General features: G+C 46.9%; 1 protein-coding gene across 1 annotated transcript in view; it reads right to left on the bottom strand.

Annotated features, from left to right (window-relative positions):
• Nucleotides 1–22,042, bottom strand: part of LOC135916904 (cell adhesion molecule Dscam1-like) — a 257,332-nt gene that overhangs the window by 49,766 nt on the left and 185,524 nt on the right. The window contains exons 7-10 of the mRNA XM_065450351.2: nt 14,582–14,896; nt 10,956–11,101; nt 7,136–7,397; nt 655–816 (exon numbers count right to left, since the gene is read on the bottom strand). Of these exons, the coding sequence (XP_065306423.1) occupies nt 655–816; nt 7,136–7,397; nt 10,956–11,101; nt 14,582–14,896 (885 nt within the window). The remainder of the gene's footprint in view (nt 1–654; nt 817–7,135; nt 7,398–10,955; nt 11,102–14,581; nt 14,897–22,042) is intronic.

The following is a 22,042-nucleotide window of genomic DNA, read 5'->3' as shown; positions in this document are numbered from 1 at the left end:
GTACGCCGTGGACGCATGAAGCACAACCAGCGTCTTCAACAACTGAAATCAGTGCTGTACCGCGGACCTACTGGCAGATAGAACTGGGGTGGTTAAAAAGAAAGGGTCCACCGCTGGCAATTAGGTACGTTGACTTCGTATTTACAGCCGTAATCTGGCTAAAAAAGTAGAGGCAAATACTTTCTGATTCGTCTCGTCGTATTTCGTCGCCCACTTTAGAAATGACTATATCGAAACTGGTATCACACTGAGAGTTAGTTCCAAAGTGGATATGCCTAGCAAACACACCGGCTACAATTTCCAAATTGTAATACATATCCTAACTCAGCTAGTTAAAACGGAAATTAGTGTAATTTTGTGAAATCGTTCGAGCAAGTAATGTCCGCCCCATTAAGTGATAGAGTTGAAAGGGTAGAATTGCGGTATTTTTACAAAAATTCGGCACAATGTAAAAAAAAAGAATACCGTGTTATTCCACCAATACAGGACAACGAGGACAAATAACCATGCCCATACACTAAACCATCTTTCATACCAAAGCCGATCAACTTATGTTTTCCCCTACCACACCAATGATCATACCATATCCGCCGGTAATGATGGCAAGACAGAAAGAGCGAGCAACGCGAAAACACAAGATTCTAGAGCACTCACCCAGCACCCTGAGGTAGAGATAGTTGTGGGTTTCACTGCCGTGCTCGCTGCTGACAGAGCAGGAATAGCGCCCCTCGTCGTCCTTGCGGCTCACAGCCTCCAGGACCAGGGAGCCGTTCGGGTAAGTCATAACACGTTTGCTGCTGGGCAGGCTCTTGGCATCTGCGAGTGCAGGGCCAAGAGCCTAAGTGGCAGATCCAATTATGGCACGTTAAGCAAGTTATGGCAAGTTAAGCCGTTTACCACAGCTTTTTACATTACATTTTTGCGATACAGCGAGCGACTTATCTGTTCAATGAGAGAGATTGTAAAATCATGCACGCGCCACGCCTCCTGGAACTCAACATAGCTTCAAGTAGGTTGCATAACTCTGATGATGAAAGCTGTCGAGTAGGAAAAATGTCTTCTTTTTCATCGCCCACTTCCCGCAGCCGTGCGGCCTTAATGGACATCAGAAAACAACGTTTTTCGCCTTTTCTTTGCGTCAAAGCAAAGAGGATTTGTTAACAAGAAGTCATTCGTCTTTCATACAGCATTATTTTCAAATATTTGGTCACTGTGACTTGGACAGGAAAATTATTGTTTTACTTGGGCCATTTACTGCTAATGTAGTATCTACGGACATAGCATGTGCTTTCTCAGGATTTTTGCAATTATTGTTTTTTACTGTGATAGCATTTTACGGAGACTCAAGGCGCATCTTGATGTGATGAAAAATTTGGACATTGCCCGTTCAACAGTCTGTTAACTTCAAAGGAATACACTAGCGCAACTGAATGTACAACATTTTGAAAAAAGTATTTCTCAAAAGTTAGCAACGTCATGAAATATTAGAAACGGTTTTAATTTTACTTAATTTTTTATTTAATTTTCATTGAAGTAGTAAAGCCTCCAACTACAACGTCGAGACAGTATTTTTTTCTATAGTATTAAACGAATTTACGACACTTAGTCGGCACTTGGTGCCGAGTTATAGCAGTGTCTACTTCGTCAGGACCAAAACACTGCTATAACTCGGCACCGAGTGCCGACTAAGTGTCGCAAATCCGTATGTTATTAGAAAGAAGCACCCTCTCCATGTTACTGTCAAAATTTTGTTGAAACTAAGTAGATGTCTGGAAATTTATGTCTTTGAATATATCGACTATTGCCTTACGCTGGTGTATTGCGGCGAAATTTTAAAAATGTTCACAGGGAAAATGTCCCAAAATTCCATGCTGTGCACCACCATCAAGCACCCTCACCGTGGTGTCAGCGTATCGACGACGCACACGTGACACGGGTGCTCAACGTTAGTTCTTCAGAGAGACGGGCAAGCAGTCCAGGGCGCTCATCGATGCGCGGCAGAGGATACACATCTGTGCGCGTAACTTTGTTTAATCGGCGGTGATAGACGCAGAGGCGGATTGAGCCGTCTTTTTTCTTGACAAGAACAACAGGCGACGACCGCGGACTGCAGTACGGCTGAACGATGCCGCGCTGAAGCATGTCATCGACTTGTTCGGAGATCACACGACGCTCAGCAAGGGATACGCGGTAAGGGCGCTGTCACAGAGGCGCTTGGGAGCTGGTGTCAATCGGATGGAGGACAGTGTGAGTTCGGCCTAATGACGTCTTCTCGAAATCAAACGAGCCACGAAACTGGTGTAGAAGTGCAAGAAGTGTCTCATGGTGTGCCTCTGCGAGTTCGTTGTCGATGGTGCAGCCAAGCATACTTAAAGATGGGCAACCATGCGTACCAGTAAAAGGTATCGGAGCACTAAGTTGCCAGTTGTCCGCGTCGTCAAGGCAGAAGATGGAGGATACGTCTAATGCCTGAATTGTGCCTATACACTACCCACGCAGTAAGGTTGATGGAACTGGCAACACATTCGTAACAAGGAAAGCTGTTGCGCCGTTGGGCCGGTCGAGAACGGCAAATGGCAACGCGAGATTTCTGCGGTGTTGAACTGCCTTGAAGGGTGTAAACAGAACTATGGAATCACCAACACCGGCACAGGACACGGGGACTAGCGTTGTAGCACCGGATGGTACGTTCGTATCGTCGGCGACAAACAACTTTGCCAACGTAGGTTCAATCGAAGCGGAACTCATCGCAGAGAAAGCCACCTCCGCATGAGCATATAGTCAACAATTGCATGATGGCGAGAGAGAAAATGCCAACAAAGGATGACGTCATGGGGAAAGGCCGGTAGCACAAGAAACTCAATGGGATACAGAACATCTGGAATGACGACGCGGGCTCTGAAGGTGGCTGACGGCTGGATATGGTGTGCGCTGGCGGTACGGAGAAATATAAGTGACGCACCGGGCGACAGTCGCGTGCGTGCTCTGACGTGGGGAGTATCTGAAAGTGGCGCGAAAGCTGCTTTTGAGTTTCTGGCCCGGAAGAAAACGTCAAACAAGGAGTGTTCGCCTGAGCAGCGGCACGCGATTAAATTTTGCTTTCACCTGGGCGAAACCGCTTCCGACACGCTTGCCCTGGATGAGGAGGCTTACAAAGACGATGCCCTGCCAAGCGCCCAGGTTTTCTGGTGGTTTAGGGAGTGCGAGAACGGATGGGAGACCGTTGAAGACATGGAGCGATCTGGACGCCCTTCGACGAGCAGTTTCGAAGAAAATGCGACCAAAGTAAAGCGTCTCCTGCACTCAGAACCAACGTTTGAGTATCAGGTTAATCGCCGAAGACCGCAACATGTGAAAAACAGTGGTTAACAAAATTATTTCTGAAAATTTGGACATGCGGAAGGTTAGTTCGAAATTGGTGCCAGAAATGTGGAGTGATGAACAAGAACAACGACGAGTTGACGTTTCCCCGTAAAATGTTGGTGCAGTGAAAAAGTGAACGGGACATTTTAGATGTCGTATATAAGGCGACGAATCCTGAGTCTCACACGCACACACGCGCGCACACACGTACGCACACATGCATACACGCACACACGTACGGACACACACGCACACAAACGCAATCACGCGCACACACATACCCACGCACACACACGCACAGACACAAATACACTCACGCGCACACACACATACTCGCACACACGCACACAAAATGCGCATACGCACACACACGCGCGCAAGCACACACACACGCACGCACTCACACGTACACACACATGCACGCACACACATACACGCACGCACACACACACACACAAACGCACTCCCGCACGCACACACATACGCACAAACGCACGCACAAACGCGCAAACGCAGGCAGGCATACGCACACACACACACACACACATACACGCACTCACACGTACACACACGCACACGCACATACGCACATGCACACAAACGTACGCACACACGCACGCACACGCGTGCACACACACACGCACGCACTCACACGTACACACACATGCACGCACACACACACACAAACGCACAGACGCACGCATGGACGTACACACACACACTCGTACGCACGCACGCACGCGCACACGGACACACACGCACACTGCCGTTCACTAATCGTAGTCGGTGAGTTTGCAAGGCCTATACACTTGATGTAAATCTTCAGGATCACATCACTATCACATTAACATTACCCGAAGTGTAGGTTGAAACACATGGGTGTTCTAGCTAATTTTCTGCTTCAATGCATCGGAGCAATGGTGCATTTTTACGGCGAGTCCATAAGTGCGTATATGCGAAGTGGTGTCGTCCTAGAAATTCATTCCTAGTGGACACACCTTGCAGACTCACCGGCTGCAATTAGAAAATTGCCGTATGTGTCGTAAAGCAAATAATTAAGGTGGTAACTAAATAAGTTCTGTCGATTCGTTGAGTATGTGTTTTCATATCTTGGGAAATTAATGTCCGCCTCTCTGAACAATCCGGCTGAAGGACTAGAATTATGTTATCTTCAACAGGCGATATTTAAAAATTCCGTGAGACTTGGGCAAACTCCGGCTATTTCTTTATGGCAACGGATGTCGATGAAATTCACTGGGTACGATCCTCTGAACACTTCCGTCATTTCCTCAGAAAAGCAGGTTTGAGAGTTGCAGAGATTTTTTTACAAATGAATTTGAATAGTTGTCTCGAACACCCCCACCTTACCTCTTCCTCAGTTACAGGCTACATTGCGTATCCCGTCAGGAGTGTTCCATGCAGAGCATGCCGGGATCATGCAGACGACAGTGACGAGAGCGAGGAGGAGTCGACGATCGTGAGCTAGTGTATGGCTTGAGGAGTTCCTCTCGCGAGAAGTTGCGTTCCCTGTAGACGTTCAAGGGATGGGCTGCATGTGGTGTTGCGTTGCTGGCTGCACTAACTGCAGCACTCGCTATCCGCACACACATTTTGAGCCGATGCCAATTGCGTTCAGCCTAGGTTAATCCTAGATGCCACAGTCTCTGAGTTCGTGCGTCTACTGCTGGCGGACGTGAGCGACTGACTTGAAGCTAATTAGGCCATCAGGACGAGAAAGAAACTGCTTCTGTAGTTCAATTTTGACGATATGGATTTGCAATAAGCCATTCCTCATTTCGTACAGAGCGCACACAAAAAGCGCGAAGCGGCGACACGGAGCAGTATCGACATCGGTACGTTGCCGTTTTGGGCGGAAAGCTGCCAGCCGCACTCGCCGACACTTCCCTAAATTAAATGCGACTACGAACATGCGTGTGTTTTTACGTATTGTCATGCAGACGCATTATTTAGCTTCCGACGTGCACTGCTTGCCTCGTATCCCAAGTGGGCGGCAAGCGTAGCTAGGCTACTTCGACACACCAGGGTAAACAACCACCTCGTTCAGCTGTCAACGGTGTCAATATGGCATCTGCGTTCCCGCAAGAAAACTACGCCTTCTCTAAATGAACGATCATGCGCGCAAAGTCCTCATCTGTGTCTACGTTACGGAACATATTGTGTGCATGAAGAGAACATGAAGAATGATAAGTAGCCAGCATAACAACGATCCCGTACTATGGTATACCACTCGCTGCTTTCGAACGTATGTGGTTGCTCATATCAGCACAATTCAGAGTGATGCTTACATGTGCAAAATTACCTTGTTTCGATATGTTGATGTCACCAATGAGCGGCTAGCATTATATCTCAAGCGAAAGACGAGCGGTCGCTTTACCTGCCGATGTAAACAAATACACTGGTCCGTGCTTCGGACTGTCAGCGGCGCTCTTACGGGACACAAGTGCGGAAAGTCGTGGGCGACATCTTACAGCGAGCATGCGAAGCGCTTCCCTGAAAAGGGTTAAAAGTTAAAACTCGTAAAATAGCAAGCAGCGCGTCTGAAATCAGCGGTTACGGCTACCCTTGGTCTTCGTGTTGCAGCACGACATGCAGCGCGTAGGCGCTGGCTCTCGTGGTGGAGGGTCGAATGCGAACGGCGATTCGTGGCTATTAAATTCACCAGAATCATAACTGTCAATATATGACAGATCCGAAGAGCTGTTCCAGCTGACATTGTCACGCGAAGGTCCGGCGCGGTCACGAATCGGATGAGCGTCGGCTGTTCACTAGTTTCGTTCGCCCAGCGGGCGAGACCGGCATGCCTTGCGCGCCTTTCCCGCTGGGGACACTCGTGACGTCACATGAAGGGGTTTTCTCGGCTGTTCCGTCAGGTTTCGGTTTCGTTTTCGGGCTTTCTTTACTTATTTAAAATTATTTTAGAATTTCCGAAACAATCCTACTATCATACGCGTGACAGGGGTTCTCGAGAACCTAAATATTCCATTAACTTGACATGGTCAAAAAATTGGTAGAGTTGCCCTTTAAAGATGATCACTCAGTTTAGCGATACTCTACACGAACGATAAATTCGCAAGCAACTCAAGATAAGTGCAACTAGGACAGGATAAATTTTTACTATCCTATTCATTCAAAGACTAATAGCAAGATTAATCATTACAACACTGTTAACCGCAACTACTAGCACAATTTCAAACAGTACAGTCGGCACTAAACGGCAGAAGCAAAATACGTAAATCATAAGCATTCATAACGTCAGCAGTAAATGCGGCCGCATATTTAAAAAAAAATGCCATTACAAAGTTGTAGATGCTCTCACCGGACTGTCATCTTTCGCGGGTATTTTTTGGCGTTTTAGTTTATTAGATTTTATTTATATATCTATATATTTTCGTAGCTACGTGTTCGTTCATTCGTTGGTTAGTCGTAAGTTAGTTAGTTGTAAGTTACTTTTTGTAAGTTAGTTTGTTTGTTTTTTGTTTGTTTGTTTGTTTGTGTGTTTGTGTGTTTGTGTGTTTGTTTGTTTGTTTCTTTGTTTGTTTGTTTGTTTGCTTGCTTGCTTGATTGCTTGCCTGTTTGTTTGTTTGTTTGTTTGTTTGTTTGTTTGTTTGTTTGTTTGTTTGTTTGTTTGTTTGTTTGTTTGTTTGTTTGTTTGTTTGTTTGTTTGTTTGTTTGTTTGTTTGTTTGTTTGTTTGTTTGTTTGTTTGTTTGTTTGTTTGTTTGTTTGTTTGTTTGTTTGTCGCGAGGGCCTCACCTTTGCGCCACGCCACCCTGGTGACGGGATGCCCGTAGTAGGGGCAGTGCAGCACCGCCCTGCGTCCCGCAACAACGGTGCGGTTGGGCATGTCGTGCACCGCCGGCGGCCCGAGGACGTTGAGGCGGCCGGCGTGCGCCTGCGAGCCGTGCTCGTTGGAGGCCTCGCAGCGGTAAGCGCCTCCGTCCTCGTGGCGCGCCCGCGTGACGTTGACGAAGCTGATCACCGAGCCGTCGCGGCTCACGTAGTCTCCTACGCGAACCTGCGCGGAGAGGGGAGACGCAAACAGAGCGCTCACCCACAATATCGGCTTGAACACGACGACGATGACGGTGACAGCGTGCTCCGAGCCTACCGTATGCAAAAGTTTTGGCTGGTAATCGCAAGTCCGTAGATATTGATACACAAAGCGAAAAAAAAAAAATGGGACAGTTTCTCATGTCCTAACATGGCGCAGTTATTCATGGAAATTATGAGAATTATGAGTACATAAAAGAAGCAAGATTGTAAAGCATAAAAACACGTGTTTACAGCCTGCGTCTAACTACATGAACCTTTAACACCATTTTTTTTTCATCACATAATGCTAACATTTCGCGTCGGCATAAGACGATAATGTTTCAGTGAAGCAAACTGCTAATAAACTCTCCATAAAGCGTTCCAAGTACCTTGAAGGTATGCTTGGTTAGTACTGGAGGAGTTACGCAGTGTCTGAACACGTGGTCCTATTTTCTATTACCATGACAAAATGGTGTCCATAGTCTCCTCAGAACAACGAGAAGCCCTCATACTCACACTACGCAAATTTCTCACACACACCCCTGAAAAAACACCCTCCTAAAGCGTCCGCTCCCCTGTGGTGGTGGTCGGGGTGGTGGTGGTGGTGGTGGTGGTGGTGGTGGTGGTGGTGGTGGTGAATTGTAGCAGCAGGTGGGTTTAGCCTGGCGAACAAGGCCGGCAATTGCTCCGCCCGAGCGTCTCGCACAATACCCCTTAAGGGTTTAAGAATTCGATGAGGAGACGTGAAGTTTCTTTGTGGGCTATAACTCATCCCTCAGGAAATATAACGTGTTGCAGGTGTGCATGCGGAAGGTCCTTGTTTTGCAGATTCTTCAGGAGAGTGCCTCTTTCATCTTGGAATTGCTGGCAGGACCACAAAGAGTGCTCAATGTCTCCTGTCTCGTTGCATGCCGTACAGTTCGGAGAATTGATTCGCCCCGCTTTAAATAACCAGGCTGGTGTATTAGCAGATCTTGTCTTTATTCGATATAGAAGTGAGGCTTCCTCTCGGTGCAATCTCCTGGTTACGCAGGGCATATGCAGTGGAACCCAAAGCGACGGAAAGTGATTTCGAATGTCTGATTTTTGCACTTGATTACTCCTTGGAGCCTTGATTTTGAGAGGATGATAGAGCGCTGCGTATGCAAGCGCATCAGCTTTTTCGTTTCCTGAGATACCAATGTGGGAGGGAATCCACTGAAACTTTACTGTGAAGCCTTTGTTGTTGAGTTCTTTCACGATGGCTCGTAATTTGCGTGGGAACTTGAGGGATGGCAAACCATGGTATATTTGTTGTATAGCGGCCTTTGAGTCCGTAAGGAAAACCACAATGCATTCCCCTCCCAGGTCTCATCACATGGGCTATAATGACTACAGCGTTGCGCCACCATACCGGCCTCGTTGAGGGGCTCAATTTAAAGCTCAGGTGAACCCATCCTGGCCTCTCCTCTCTCAATGCTGTCGAGACGCCAAGATATCAGAACGATAAATTTGCTTCCTAGAGCGAATTGACCGTAGCGTTACCCCTGTCCCTGGACAAGAAATACAGTTAAGGTTGGTCAACCTTCTGTTATATTTCCTGTATTACACGCGAATACCGCGTAACCCCTATCTGATTCGGCTACTCCGCACCCTTTCACTGATACTACCTCGTTAATGGGTGTCCGCAACTTTATTAAACGTGTTTTCACGATCATCTTTACGGATGTGTCTATACAACACGGAGCTGGGGATGCGTACGCTGGCTCACCGTTACTCCGTAGCAGCCCCACTGGTTGGGGTCGCAGTCACTGTGCCAGACGCTTGCAGAGTTCTGTCTTAAATGTTTTTCTGGTGGTATCCAATTCAACGCACTCTCGGCGTTGATATTGTTCGGTTTCCTTACTACTAGGACTAAGGGGTACGCGTTAATTTCGTGACCATCCTGTTGGCATCTGTCTTGCACTGCCCTCGGGATCTGCCCACCCGCTTCTCACGATCAGCGCAAGCTAACACAGGCACGTCAGGGCCGGTTAAGAGCGCCGTCCCGAAAGTAAAGACATAACAGTTCAGGAGAGGAACTCGTAGTGCCTATAGGCCGCGAGAAGAAGGCGACACGAGGCGACGTAAGATGTAACACGAAGTGAAGACGGAAGTGGCAGGCAGGGCCTGTCAAGAAGTTTAGGCTGAGGTTAGCACACAAAATGGACACGTAGATTCAATATAGAGCTCTCTACAATACCCACACAAAATTTGGTTCTAAAGCGTGGATGAACAAAGCACTCATTTATAAAAGGAAAGCCTACTTTTGTTTGTTTTTTCATTTGTTTGTGATTCATCAGATAGCCTTTCTATTTTGTTTCGATTAGGGCTTCCCTATTTCCTTCTTGTCACGTTCCAGGACATTTCAATCACAACAGGGGGACTTCAAGATCCCGTATGTTGATCAATAAAACGAGACCAAAATATACAAGCTTTATTATTTCTCTCTTTAAAATACTTCCTCAGCCATTTGGTGTAATCTTCGCAATCTGTGCTCCGAGTAGACTGCTCTTTGAGTGGTGTATAAGTATTCAGAATATTCCGGCTGAGCTCACTCCACGATGTTTAAAGAGGAAAAGAACTGCGACTTCAGACAGGACGTAAGACGAAGATGTGGACAGGACGAGCGGTATGTTGTCTTTGGTGAATGTTGACTTTAATGTGATTAGCAATAAAGAAGTGTAGCGACACGCCGGATCACTTCGCCTAAACGCGTCCTGTATGCAGTCGTGCTCCTCTATCGCGCATCCCTTTGGACACGCTGCGCCATCTAGCGACGCCGCCGCGAAGTCCGTGCGTGGCGCATGTCTGGACATATATTGAGACAAGATGGCACGAAGATATTACGAGGCGGGTTCAATTCTGTCCAACACCGGATAAAATTTAAAGGATTTTACATTTTGTAATTGGAATGCTGCATATACACAGTCGCACATACCCAGTGGCCTAAGTTGGCGTCAAAAAGGTTCATCGAAGAGTGGCACATACAAATTTACCCACGTTTGGCGTCAAAGAGGTTCCTTAAAGAGCGGCCCAAAACACAATGTCGCATACTCAGTGACCCGAGTTGGTCCAATGGTTGGTTACGAACACAGTTCCCTCAGCACAGCGGTCCGATGCTCTAACCATTGGACCATGGACAGCCCAGTTGGCCAGAAATAGGCAGATGGAAACATAACGAAAAATGTGAGAAGTGTGCTAAGAGTGATAATGAAATTAAAAACCACTACGGGTAACCTTGCCAACATCGCGACTCGCTCTCTGCATGCTAGTGAATTTGCTGACATTGCGATCCTACGTGCAGATTAAGGTACAAGTTACATTAAGTTACAATTTGCAGTGTTGCTTCAAGAGAGACATATCTGTTTATGAAAGGCGAGGGTTAGTATATATTCAGAGATTACGTTTTCTTCTCTGAAGTATTTAGTGCCTCCAGAAAGGGATGTCTGCTACTAAGCATGCGCTCACGCTTTTGTTAACAGCTGTGAGGTTGGAGCTTCTGTAGAGAAAACATTCTTACCCGGCTGGAGTCTTGAACCTGGACGTCATAAATAGACCACGTGATCTGAGGCAGCGGTGTACCGGTGGCCGCGCACCTCAGCGACACTGGTTCTTCCGGGCGTACCACGACGTCCTCAAAGTGGGATACGAGGACCGGTGGTTCAGCTGCACAAACGCAGGTAGCAATATTTCAGTGTGGCTTCACTTAAGGTCAGTGCATTCAAAGCTAAGACAACCAAACGTCCCGTTTGAGGCGGGTTACGTCCCGCTTTTGCCACCGCGGACCCGCTGTTCCAAGGCTTACTTGTGGGACGGTCTTTTGTCCAGCTTTAGCCTCTCCGGATCCCTTGTTTTCCTGAAATGCGTGCCTAGTGGTGCCGAACCCGCTGTTGACTGTCTCGAATGTGATGGCGCCGCATTAGAGTAAAACGGAAAAAAAAGCTCGAGAGAAAGGCGACAAAGAGATGAACTGACGGAAGGGAGGCAACAGCACCTGCAATCTTATAACAGTTCCGAAAAGCTAACCATTTTCTTGCCCTCGCGTGGTTGGACAGAATGGCGCTTCTACTGGCGAATATGCAATTCTGATCGATCTCGCGAAGGAAAGCGAACGGTTCGCTTTCTGAATCGCTGTAAGAACGTACCCATTCTAGAAAACATGACCATGTATGGCTCATACGTTTCATCGATCTAGCTACGATGGACTTTTCAACACTTTATGTAGCTAAGTCAAAGCACCCTGAGCAGGCCTTCTTCATGACGTCTTGCTTGTTCCGCAAGTGCAGTTGGCAGCACGTGGAACAATGCCAAAACGCGTTTATAGAATAGCGGCTTGGAAAAGTTACCCTTCACAAAAACAAAACTGAAATGGTAAATGTCACTTATATTTCCAACCGCCCCTCCCGTTCCGCTTTGCTGTCTGAGGGATCTGTTCATATTATCCGAAACTTATCTACCAACAAATCTCGCACGCGGTGCTACCGGCCCATCCTGCTGCCAGATAAACCTCATGACTAAGGCAAGCTTCTACAGAACCATGTCCCTACTTCTTCTTTTTGCGCATTATAACACGTGAAATAGGATAAACTATGGGGTCATCACGGAAGAGAGCTGTTTAAAAATTCAGCTTCAGTTTTGTCACCGCTGTTCCGCGCGGTACCGAATTGCGTGCCGTAGCGGAGTTGCGCTATGACTGAATTGCACTATAACAGTTGTCCGCCAACACAAACTTAGTCGTTGCGGCTATTCCAAGTGTCATAGCCTGCTCTGGGAGTGATTGCGTCCGATATATACAGTGTCATTCAAACACTGTAGTACTATCCTTGATCCCACTGTCACTTGTGCCCAGAGAAATTATAATTATTATTACTTGATTTGAAAACACATATACACATGGCAGGAAAGGAAAAGCAAGGAACAGGCTGGCAACTGCCACCGGAAGGGGCACAACGACTGCCTACCCAGAGGAAGTGTATGCTGAATTCACACAGTATGTCTGTTTGTCCATTTTGAGAGTATTGTATCGTACATTACATTGTACGTTATGCAGTGCTTCCCATAATTTCATCAGATTGCCTCCAGGTCCAATCAATTTTCTTCGTGAGAGCCACTGGTCTCCTTTGTACAGGCGTAGCGGTAGTTTTTGAGAACTTGACTGAAATGAGAAATGTAAGGGACTCTAAAAAATGGGAGCACAAAACAACGAATTGCGAGAGAACGTCCCTAAAAAGAGAAATTTCTTAGAAGACTCGTATGGTGAAGGCGTTCTTCCTTGATCACTTCCAGTCACTGTAAATCAAAAGCATATGATGGCAGCTCCAGAATCACCTTTGACAAATATACATCCATCTATATAAACGTCAGCCTCCCTATGTGGGCCGCTTGATTGTGATTCACCAATTTTTCTTTAGTCTGCATCCCATACTTCTGTCTCTGCCTATTGTCGTGCTATGACAATTTATTCTAGGGCTTATTATCATAGACACATTATTCTAAAGAAAACAGCTGCCTTTATTGCTATCTAATGCAATAAGGACTGCGTTATTCTTCGTTCTCTGTGTATTGATTGATGATCTGCCTTTGTTCCAATTACCACTCGCATATTTAATGTTTAGATGTTTATGTATTGTGTTCCTGCTTAGTATCTCTGTTTCATACCTCCCCCTCCGCCCCCATTTGTGCTCAATGATCCTTCCGCGGTGCCTGTAAGGTACCGTAACCAAATAAATAAAAAAATAAAGAAAGAAATAGACTACATTAGACAAATAAAACTGCTGGATTCCAATGGTGCAGAGAGACTGCTGATTCGCATAAAAGGCATGGCTACACTGTGCTGCATGCTGCTACAATGAGAATCTGTAGCCAAATTCACAACTAATTATGTTCATCACTCTTCTCAGCCATTGGCATTCCGCTCTCGCTAATGAAATGTGCAGCATCAGGATTGGCTGGAATTGGCTATAACGAACAATTCTAGCCTATTAGAGGTCTTTGCAAATACGCTCCGCGGGATATCCGTACGTCTATATGCTTACCCGCCAATCGCGAATAGCGCTGCCTTCCACCCAACGCCCTGCAAGTGCTGCGCCTTTTTAATTCCGGAAGCAACGAAAGGCACCCGAGTAGCCTCAACATGTTCAATAATATGCAACAGCCTAATGAAGCCGAATGAACGTTGTTGGTCACATAATACATCGCCAAACTATACTTAAGATCAGGCTTTTTTTAAAGTCTTAAGTGCAAAACTATATTTTAGGAATCTTCCTTTGACCGCTTGAGTGACGTTTAATTTCATATTTGAGTAAATAATATTTTACAAATTATTTCCAAGTCACGTGTTTTTGCCAAAATGGCAAAGTTTCACAGGTATAGCAACAAAAAAATCACTTCGAGAGTCACATTGCCGCGTGACATTATGGAGAAAAATGTGGGTCATGACGTCGGCAGAGTCAACGCTAATGGGCACCTTTTTCTGGCTAATTCCTTAGTTTGGGTGCAATGGTTATTCGAACCACTGCGAGCTGCACTTCTGCCGCCCCTCTGAATTACGTGTTAAGCGCAGTAAAAACAACAAAGCAAGCGCCATTTCTGATTATTTTAACGGGACTAACCACGCCAATATCGCATCGCTCTTCATATCAACTGAAAAAAGAAGAAAACAACTCAAACAATTTTTTTCCTCTACCGTGACAAGTCTCGAGCTGCCTGTCGCGTGCAGTGTGACGGGAAAAAACGTTAACGCAGGAGGATACTAAAGCTATAGCGCCGGGTAAAGTACGTCTGCAAAGTGAGCTCCCCAACTCAAAGCCCGCGTCTCGAGGAGGGATGGTTGGTATTCTCGCACGATCACTTTCGGGAATGCGATCACTCCGACAGGCTTCGGGTGACTTGACAAATGACGCGTGGGGCGTCTACGGGGTGCCAGCGTTTTGGGTCCTGTGCCAGGACAGCGTGCTCGGTGAGGAAGGCTGTTGACCGTAGACGCCGACACTTGATGCATGTGCCGAGTCAGCCGAAATGTCGGCGATGTGATCGTACTCCCGAAAGTGATCGTGCGAGAATACTGATTCGTCCGCCGGCGCACATCAAGAGCAGAACTGCAAAACACACGGAGCTGGCGTGGAACGGGTATGGACGCTCGCGTACACCGGACGTGGACGTAGGCCTGGGCTTGCGCCGAGTCCCGCTCGTTCGCCGCGTGGCACTGGTAGACGCCGGAGTCGTCGCTCTGCGCGGCCTGGATGCGCAGCACGTACTGGTTCAGCATGAGCACGCGCCGGGACGACACCTGGCCACCGCCCCTGCCGGCTCCTTTGGCGGCCGACGGGCCCGTGATGGGGCGGCCATCTTTGAACCACGTGACGGAGCGGATGGGAAAGCCAGACACGCTGCAGTTGAGCGTCAAGGAGTCCCCGGAGCGCACTTCTCTCGTCCGGGTCCACACGTCGACCTCCAAGGGCTCTGCGGCGAGTGCGTTAAAAGGAAGTTGCGGACAGGGTGAACAGAAACAAGCGTCGGTTGAGACACGAAGTTCGCGACGACTAAGAGTGAGGGCTTAAGGAACTCTCTTAGGACCTAGCGTAACGTGATATTGACGGAGGCATTTAGTTGACTTTTTTTTGCCATACCTTTATCCACACCACCACAGTGTGTAAATTGTTTGTCGGTCTATCATAAAAAAGAAGAAGAAATGCTAGCGAAGAAATTGTTGACAATTAAACCGAGAAGGGCTATAATACCAACTATGCTGTCCATATATGTACGTCTCATGTAAGTGCGCTTGTGGCTACGGCCCTCTTTGCGCTGGTTGTCCGCCCTGCATGTCATTCGGTTTTTGTGTTTAAGACGAAGCTTTCCCTATTGCAAAAACCAGCGTCTCCCAGCGTCTTCCAGCGTGAAACCAGCGCGCTTTTTGGCGCTGGGTCGCACTGGGTACGCTGGCACTCGCTGGGACTCACTGGGACACCAGTGAGAACGCTGGATAAGAGCTGGGTCACACTGGAAGAGACGCTGGTTCCACTGCCATGACGCTGGGGCGCACTGGTTTGTGCTGTACAGGCGCTGGTTCTCGCTGCAGTTCGCTGGTTCGCACTGGAAACTGCGCTGGTTGTGTTTGTGCCGCGCTGGTTCCATACGCATGGACGTGCGCTGCTGAATATTTAATACTTAATTCATGCAATTTTATCGCTTGATACTAGTCTTTTGTCCTAAATAACGCTATATCTTGGGGTTATAAAACCCTATTTCGTGTCCCAGCTTTGAATAAAGGCGCGTGAGCTGCCCATGTTTATTCATGCGCACTTGAAACTGAAAATCACTTTCGCTTTTTTTTATTTTCCCTTTGGACTTGGCGGATAGCTAAATTCTTGAACGAAACCACGTAAACGCAGAGGACGCCGCGTTTTTAAGTAATTCGCACGTAACGTTTGACTGAGAATTGTCGCAGTGTTGTGGAGTGGACATGAAATGCAGAAGTCGTTCAGACGCGCGATGGACCCCGAGTTCGAAGCTTATCGCTGAATGATATTATCGCACCGATAACAAAGCTGAAGTGATTCGTGCGCTTCCACTTTCCCTACTGTACTGAAAAAACGTTTGAGGCTAAAGTACGCACTTCTTAGCTTTCGCCAGCTACCCGCGCCGAGATCGGTCCCCACCGAAGCTTAGGCCTAGCGTATCAGCCGAGTCCGTCCTCACGCTATCGGCGCGTCTAGGCTCAGGTATCAAGAAATATAACAAGGATAAATCACTCTATATTTAAGCTTTCGCATCGGTGTTCTTAAATAAACAATTTTTTCATGTGTACACTGTCAGCACAAGAAGCGATGACCGCTGATGTGACGCGTCATAAACACAGGTATATGCGCTATCGCCGAAGGCTCCCAGCACTAGCCTGCGCTTCTCTGACGAAGATATATGACTAGACAGGCGTGTTGACTGAAAGGCATCACTGAACTAAGGAAACGTTGCACATCCTTTGCGTGAAGAACAAGAAACGGCCATCGAAATCGGCAGAAACAGCCCATACACCGTCCCGGGTCGGCGGTTCATTTAGGACTTTTTTCGAAGTTAAAATAGCGATCGCAAGTGAAAATCGATGTTCTGGCACTTCCAAGCATACTGCTGAATACGGACAGCAACCTTTTCTTTCTGGTACAGGCGTGAGTTTTAGTTGCTGGGCGATAGCGCATCAACCATGCCTGTACAAGAAGTAGCGTTGCGAAACAAACTGCTTCTCGGCTTTGACATGGTAAATTACGCTTGCATTTCCGTCTGCTGGCGTGGCGTAGAAGAAGAAGAAGAAGAGGCTTGTTCGAACGGCCACGTTTGCGATGAGCTCCGCTGGAAACAGCGCATCGGCCCTTGGCCGAGGATCACACCCACCGTCGTCTACCGATTCCGGTAATTATAAAGTCGTTCTTCCTCGTCTACCGACTGGCAACACCGTCCTCAATTCAGTTTTCCTGCATGCTGACCTGGCAGGGCGGCCGTATCGGGCCCCGGACTTTCGCGATGCTCTCCTTTCAGTGCTAAATGCAACTGAAATACTCGGCGCTGGACAATACCAGATGAGCCATTTGTGGTTGGTAACAAGTGGTAATAGCATCGCGAAACAGAAACTTGTCGACAAAGGCGAGTTGTTGGTGAAAGGCCTCAAGTGCCTTGTCATTGACCCGGAATGCAAGAATGTCAAGATGAAGCTTCTTTGGCTTCCCCCACACCTCGAACAGAGACGGATTGTTGAAGCGCTAGAGCCATATGGCACAGTGCAGTCCATCACGAGAGAAATGTGGCGGTGTGACGGCATGGAGGGCTGGCAAATGACTAACCGAGACGTGGCGTTCACATTGAAAGATGGCGTTTCTGCCGGTAATCTGCCACATCTGTTGAGCATATATGGCCACCAGTGCCTTATCTTGGTACCTGGCCGACCACCACTTTGCCTCCGGTGCAACAGAGTTGGGCATACCCGGCGACAATGTCGAACACCACGCTGCAGTAACTGTCACCGCTACGGTCACCCTGCAGATGCATGCGTCGGAACCTACGCTGACAAGCTTCGTGGAAATAGACCGGCTGAGGCTGATACCATCACCGATCATCTCATGGACGTGAGCGAAGTTGTGGATGCAACTGGAGAAACACTCCCTGAGACTCATCGACAAGAACAGATTAAACCGTCATCGGCTGACATTAGCCTCAGCCAGAAGCCTGCGAGCGAGGAGGAGACTAAGGCACCTGACGACGAACCAACTGTGTCTTGGGCAGAATCTCCACCAGTTCAAGATCGCCCACTGCCTGTGGAATCTGGATCGATGTGCGAGGCCGCCAAGAAGCGTCCAGCGCCATCCGACAACCCATCGCCCTCGGCAAAGGAAGCTCGCGTTCCCAAGGTGTCAAAGTTGACAAAACCGCTCCGGGGAACGCCTACACCTGCTGATGTCCCTTGTGTTAACGTGCACCAAAAAGCCCACAGTGCATCACCTCATCGAGAAGGGAGTGATGCCTCTGGAGCAGCGTTTAGACGCTGCACCTACATAGGTTATCATGGCGGGCGCTCTTCCCTTCCATTTTGGCACTTTAAATGTCCGTGGCTTACGAAGTAAGCGACGGCAAGTACAGCTTCTTCATTTGTTACGCAATAGAAAATTAGATATTGCTGCTATCCAAGAAACAAAGATTGAATCCGACGAAAACACAGAAGCAGCTCTGTCTCCATTCATATCTGACTATAATGTTTGTGTCAGCCATGCAGTAGGCGTTTCCGCAGGCTGTATGTTATTTGTTAGCAAAAATTTACAGTGTGATTTCCTACATTTGTTTACAGATAGGGAAGGGCGCCTAATCTGCTGCGATATTGATATCAGAGGCACGAGCTTTAGATTTGTGTGTGTTTATGCCCCGAACAAGTTACGTGAACGCGAGTGTTTCTTCTTATCTCTAGAAAATCATTTCTGTACTGATCGTGCATTGGTCCTCTTTGGAGACTTTAATTGTGTATGTAACGCGCAAGATCGTACGTCACTGAAGTTGAGACATGATCCCAGTAGTGATGCGTTGCAACGCCTGATATGTGATTATCAGCTTGTGGACATTGGGGAAAATGAAAAGGCGGGATGTCGATATACGCACTTCCAGGGTACCTCGCATGCAAGGCTTGACCGAATTTACGTTTCACTTAGCGCGCTACCTCTTATTCATGGTTACACTGTGCATCCTATATTCTTTAGTGACCATTGCCTAGTCTCAGCATCTTTTGGCAGCCGTCGGTACCAAAGTCGGCGTATGTGCTGGGAGCTGTGGAAATTTAATAACCAGTTACTTTCGCGCGAGTGTTTCTTAAATCGTATTACTGAGCTTATAGCTCATGTGTCTTGCCGCAAAGACTTGCCACTCTTTGCTTTGTGGGAATTATTCAAACAGGAAGCTAAAATGATAGCTATCGAAGAATCATCAATATTAGCCTTTGAAAAAAAGAATAATTACAAAGCATTGTATAGACTTTTGAGTGAGTTGCATGAGCTTGAATGCATACATCCGGGTCAATATATTGAGGATATTCATAAGCTCAAGGCACAGTTACAAACTTTGAACGCAGAAAAATACAGAGGTGCACTAGTGCGGGCGCGAGAGCAGCGTTTCCTGGAAGAACAGCCTTGCAGTAGGGCCCTTGGTGATGAGCGCCGACACGCGCTGTCTAAACAAATACTAGAGATAGAGTATGGTGGAATCATTGTTAACGAGCCTACTCTAATAACTAAAGCATTTTTTGAACATCACCAAAAACTATTCCGAGACCACATGCCATTGGATACAGATGCTGCCAAAAAAATTGTATCGTTGCTGCCCCAGTTAAATCAGGATGAGTACGATTATACAGACGAAAACATTGATATCAATGAGGTAACTTCATGCATCGATTCGTTAGCGAAGGGCAAAACGCCCGGCCCGGATGGCCTTACTGCCGAATTTCATCAGTGTTTTCGTTCCCTCTTATCGCCATTATTACTTCAGGTGTACCGAGAGGCCTTGGAAGTAGGGTACCTAACCGCCACAATGTACGAAGGACACACCGTCCTTATAGCCAAAACCGATGATGAACAGAAATTGCAAAAAGTTGACGGATATCGTCCTATCTCCTTATGCAATGTGGATTATAAGATTTTTGCTAAGGTATTAGCTAACCGTTTGCAAGTTGTAGTAACATCTGTGGTCGGTGATCATCAAACATGTGGCATCAGGGGACGGTCCATTCAGACGAACATTCATGTTGCGAGATCGGTGCTAGAGTGTGTAGCTGAGGGGATTGGACAGGTGGCAATGGTACAGCTAGATCTGGCTAAGGCGTTCGATAGGGTGAATCACTCCTTCCTGTTTACTTTACTAGAGCATATAAATATCGGATCTCTGCTCCTTAGAGGTGTGAGGATATGTTATGCTAATGGCTCAACGCGGCTTATAGTGAATGGCTCTCTCTCCGATCCGATTAGGCTTTCATCATCAGTACGACAAGGATGCCCATTGTCACCGCTTCTGTTCTGCTTGTATTTAGAGCCACTTTGTATGGGCATTCTTAAAGAACAAAATTTCCAAGGGTTTAAATTACTGACTAATGAGGTTCGGGTTCTCGCGTATGCAGATGACGTGGCCTTTTTCTGTACCGATAAAAAGAGTGTAAACACTGCTCTTGCAATTACAGAAGAATTTTGTGCTGCTTCTGGTGCAAGCGTTAACTTTGAAAAAAGTTCAGGTTTTTGGTTTGGATTATGGGCCACAATGCCATCACACTACGCAGGAATTCAATGGAAAGAAGATCTGCGTTATTTAGGTGTGCCTCTCTCACAGTATAGAAATAGCAACGCTCATTGGTCGGGAGAAGTTGGCAAAATTCAACGTAAAGTGAATTCATGGCGAGGGCGGAATTTGTCCGTGTTCTTTCGTGCTGAAGTGTGTAACGTTTTCTTAGCTTCCCGTCTTATGTATGTGCTCCAAGTACTGCACTGCTCAAGACTTCGCCTTCAGGCACTGCATCGCGTATTTGCAACATTCATTTGGAGTTCGAGCTGTGAATGGATGCGGCGCGACAATCTGTTTCTCCCCCTTGAACGTGGTGGCCTAGGATTAGTACACCTCTTCGTCAGGCAAATTGTTTCTCGCCTGTTTTTCTTTCGAGACAGTGACCATCCGTTCTTGCGTGAAATGTTGCAACTGCGCTTAGTTCATTATGTTCCGAACATAGTAGTGTCATCAAATGTCAAAGATGTCCCTCAGGCTCCTTGGGGCTTTCTCAAGGAGGTTGTTGATACATTTCTTTTCTTGAAAGTTAGATTCAGCCTGGAGTACGTGTTCACAGCGAGTCGAAAAGCAATTTCTGCGGCACTGGTTGACTCTATTTTCCCAGATCCTTTGTATCGTGCACCTTATTTAAATCGACCTTATCAGGATGTACTTAAACGCGTCCGAAAAATGTGTGTGCCTCCTGGAGTTAAAACATTTTTCTTTAAATTACATTCGGAAACACTCCCTGTTAAAACTTGGTTGAATTCGAGGGGTTGCTTTGTGCCATGGTCAACAAACTGTCGGCTCTGTCTACGTGCCGAAACCATAGATCACTGTTTCATAGACTGTAGGGATGCTGTATTTTTTTGGGACATTCTCCAACGGACACTTAAAAAGGACATTGACATAACTCCATACTCAATTAGGTTTCTACCGTTTAAGGTTACAGGTGGTCCTCCCTATGACATGTTCATTGTACTTGGTTTATATAGCCTGTGGAGAAGTAGACTCTGCGATCGCCATGCCGAAAGCCCGCGAACTACAAAATCCTTTTTTCGCGAAAGTGCTGCGTATGTAAGAAGTGTGTACGCTGTGCAGGAACCTCCGCCAGACTGGATGCACTTGTTGGATGCATGTGTGTGTTTGCCTGAGTTTTAAGTGTGTAGTTGTGTCCACTTTGTAATACACCTTCAGTTTTCTTTTCCATGTAATAAAGAAGAAAAAAAAGCTGGCGTGGCGTAGTGGTAAGGTGTCGGGCTTCGGATCTGTAGGTCGGACGGTCGAATCCTGGTAGTAGCACTTTTATTTTTGCGTTTTTTTTTCTTTTTTTATTGCACTAAAACGCTCCTTGTTGCTTTCTATATTCAAAAAAATCTATACGGCGTCTAGGCATCGCATATTTAACGCGCTAGAGCTGTTTTTCGCGCGAGTGCCTCCCAGCACGCTGCGCGATCCCAGCGCCCCAGCATCCAGCGCGCTGCACTGGGCCCATAATCAGGCGCACTGGGTCCCAGTGGCACTGGGTTTTGCAATAGGGTTAGCTCGTGAGCTACTACATAAATAGACAGAAAAAGAGTAACCGCGTTTCACGGCGGCTGCTGAACCAATTTTAATGAAATTCGTTGAGGTTAATAGAAAAAAGTTAAAAAACCCAGCAACTGCAGGAAGCAGATTGCTTATTGTAATTGCCTCACAATAAAAGCAAAAATTTTCAAAGTTGAAAAAAAAAAACTGGTGCACGAAGTTTTCGAAAGCAGAAAGAAATAATATGACAACTTTGTAAGTAGCATCTGTTGAAACATCTAAAGCAGCGAAAGAGATGTCATA

Source organism: Dermacentor albipictus, chromosome 3 (genome assembly GCF_038994185.2).
Source record: "Dermacentor albipictus isolate Rhodes 1998 colony chromosome 3, USDA_Dalb.pri_finalv2, whole genome shotgun sequence".
Taxonomy (NCBI): Eukaryota; Metazoa; Arthropoda; class Arachnida; order Ixodida; family Ixodidae; genus Dermacentor; species Dermacentor albipictus.
Note: the sequence above shows the minus strand (reverse complement) of the source record. Positions and strands in the feature narration are given on the sequence as shown.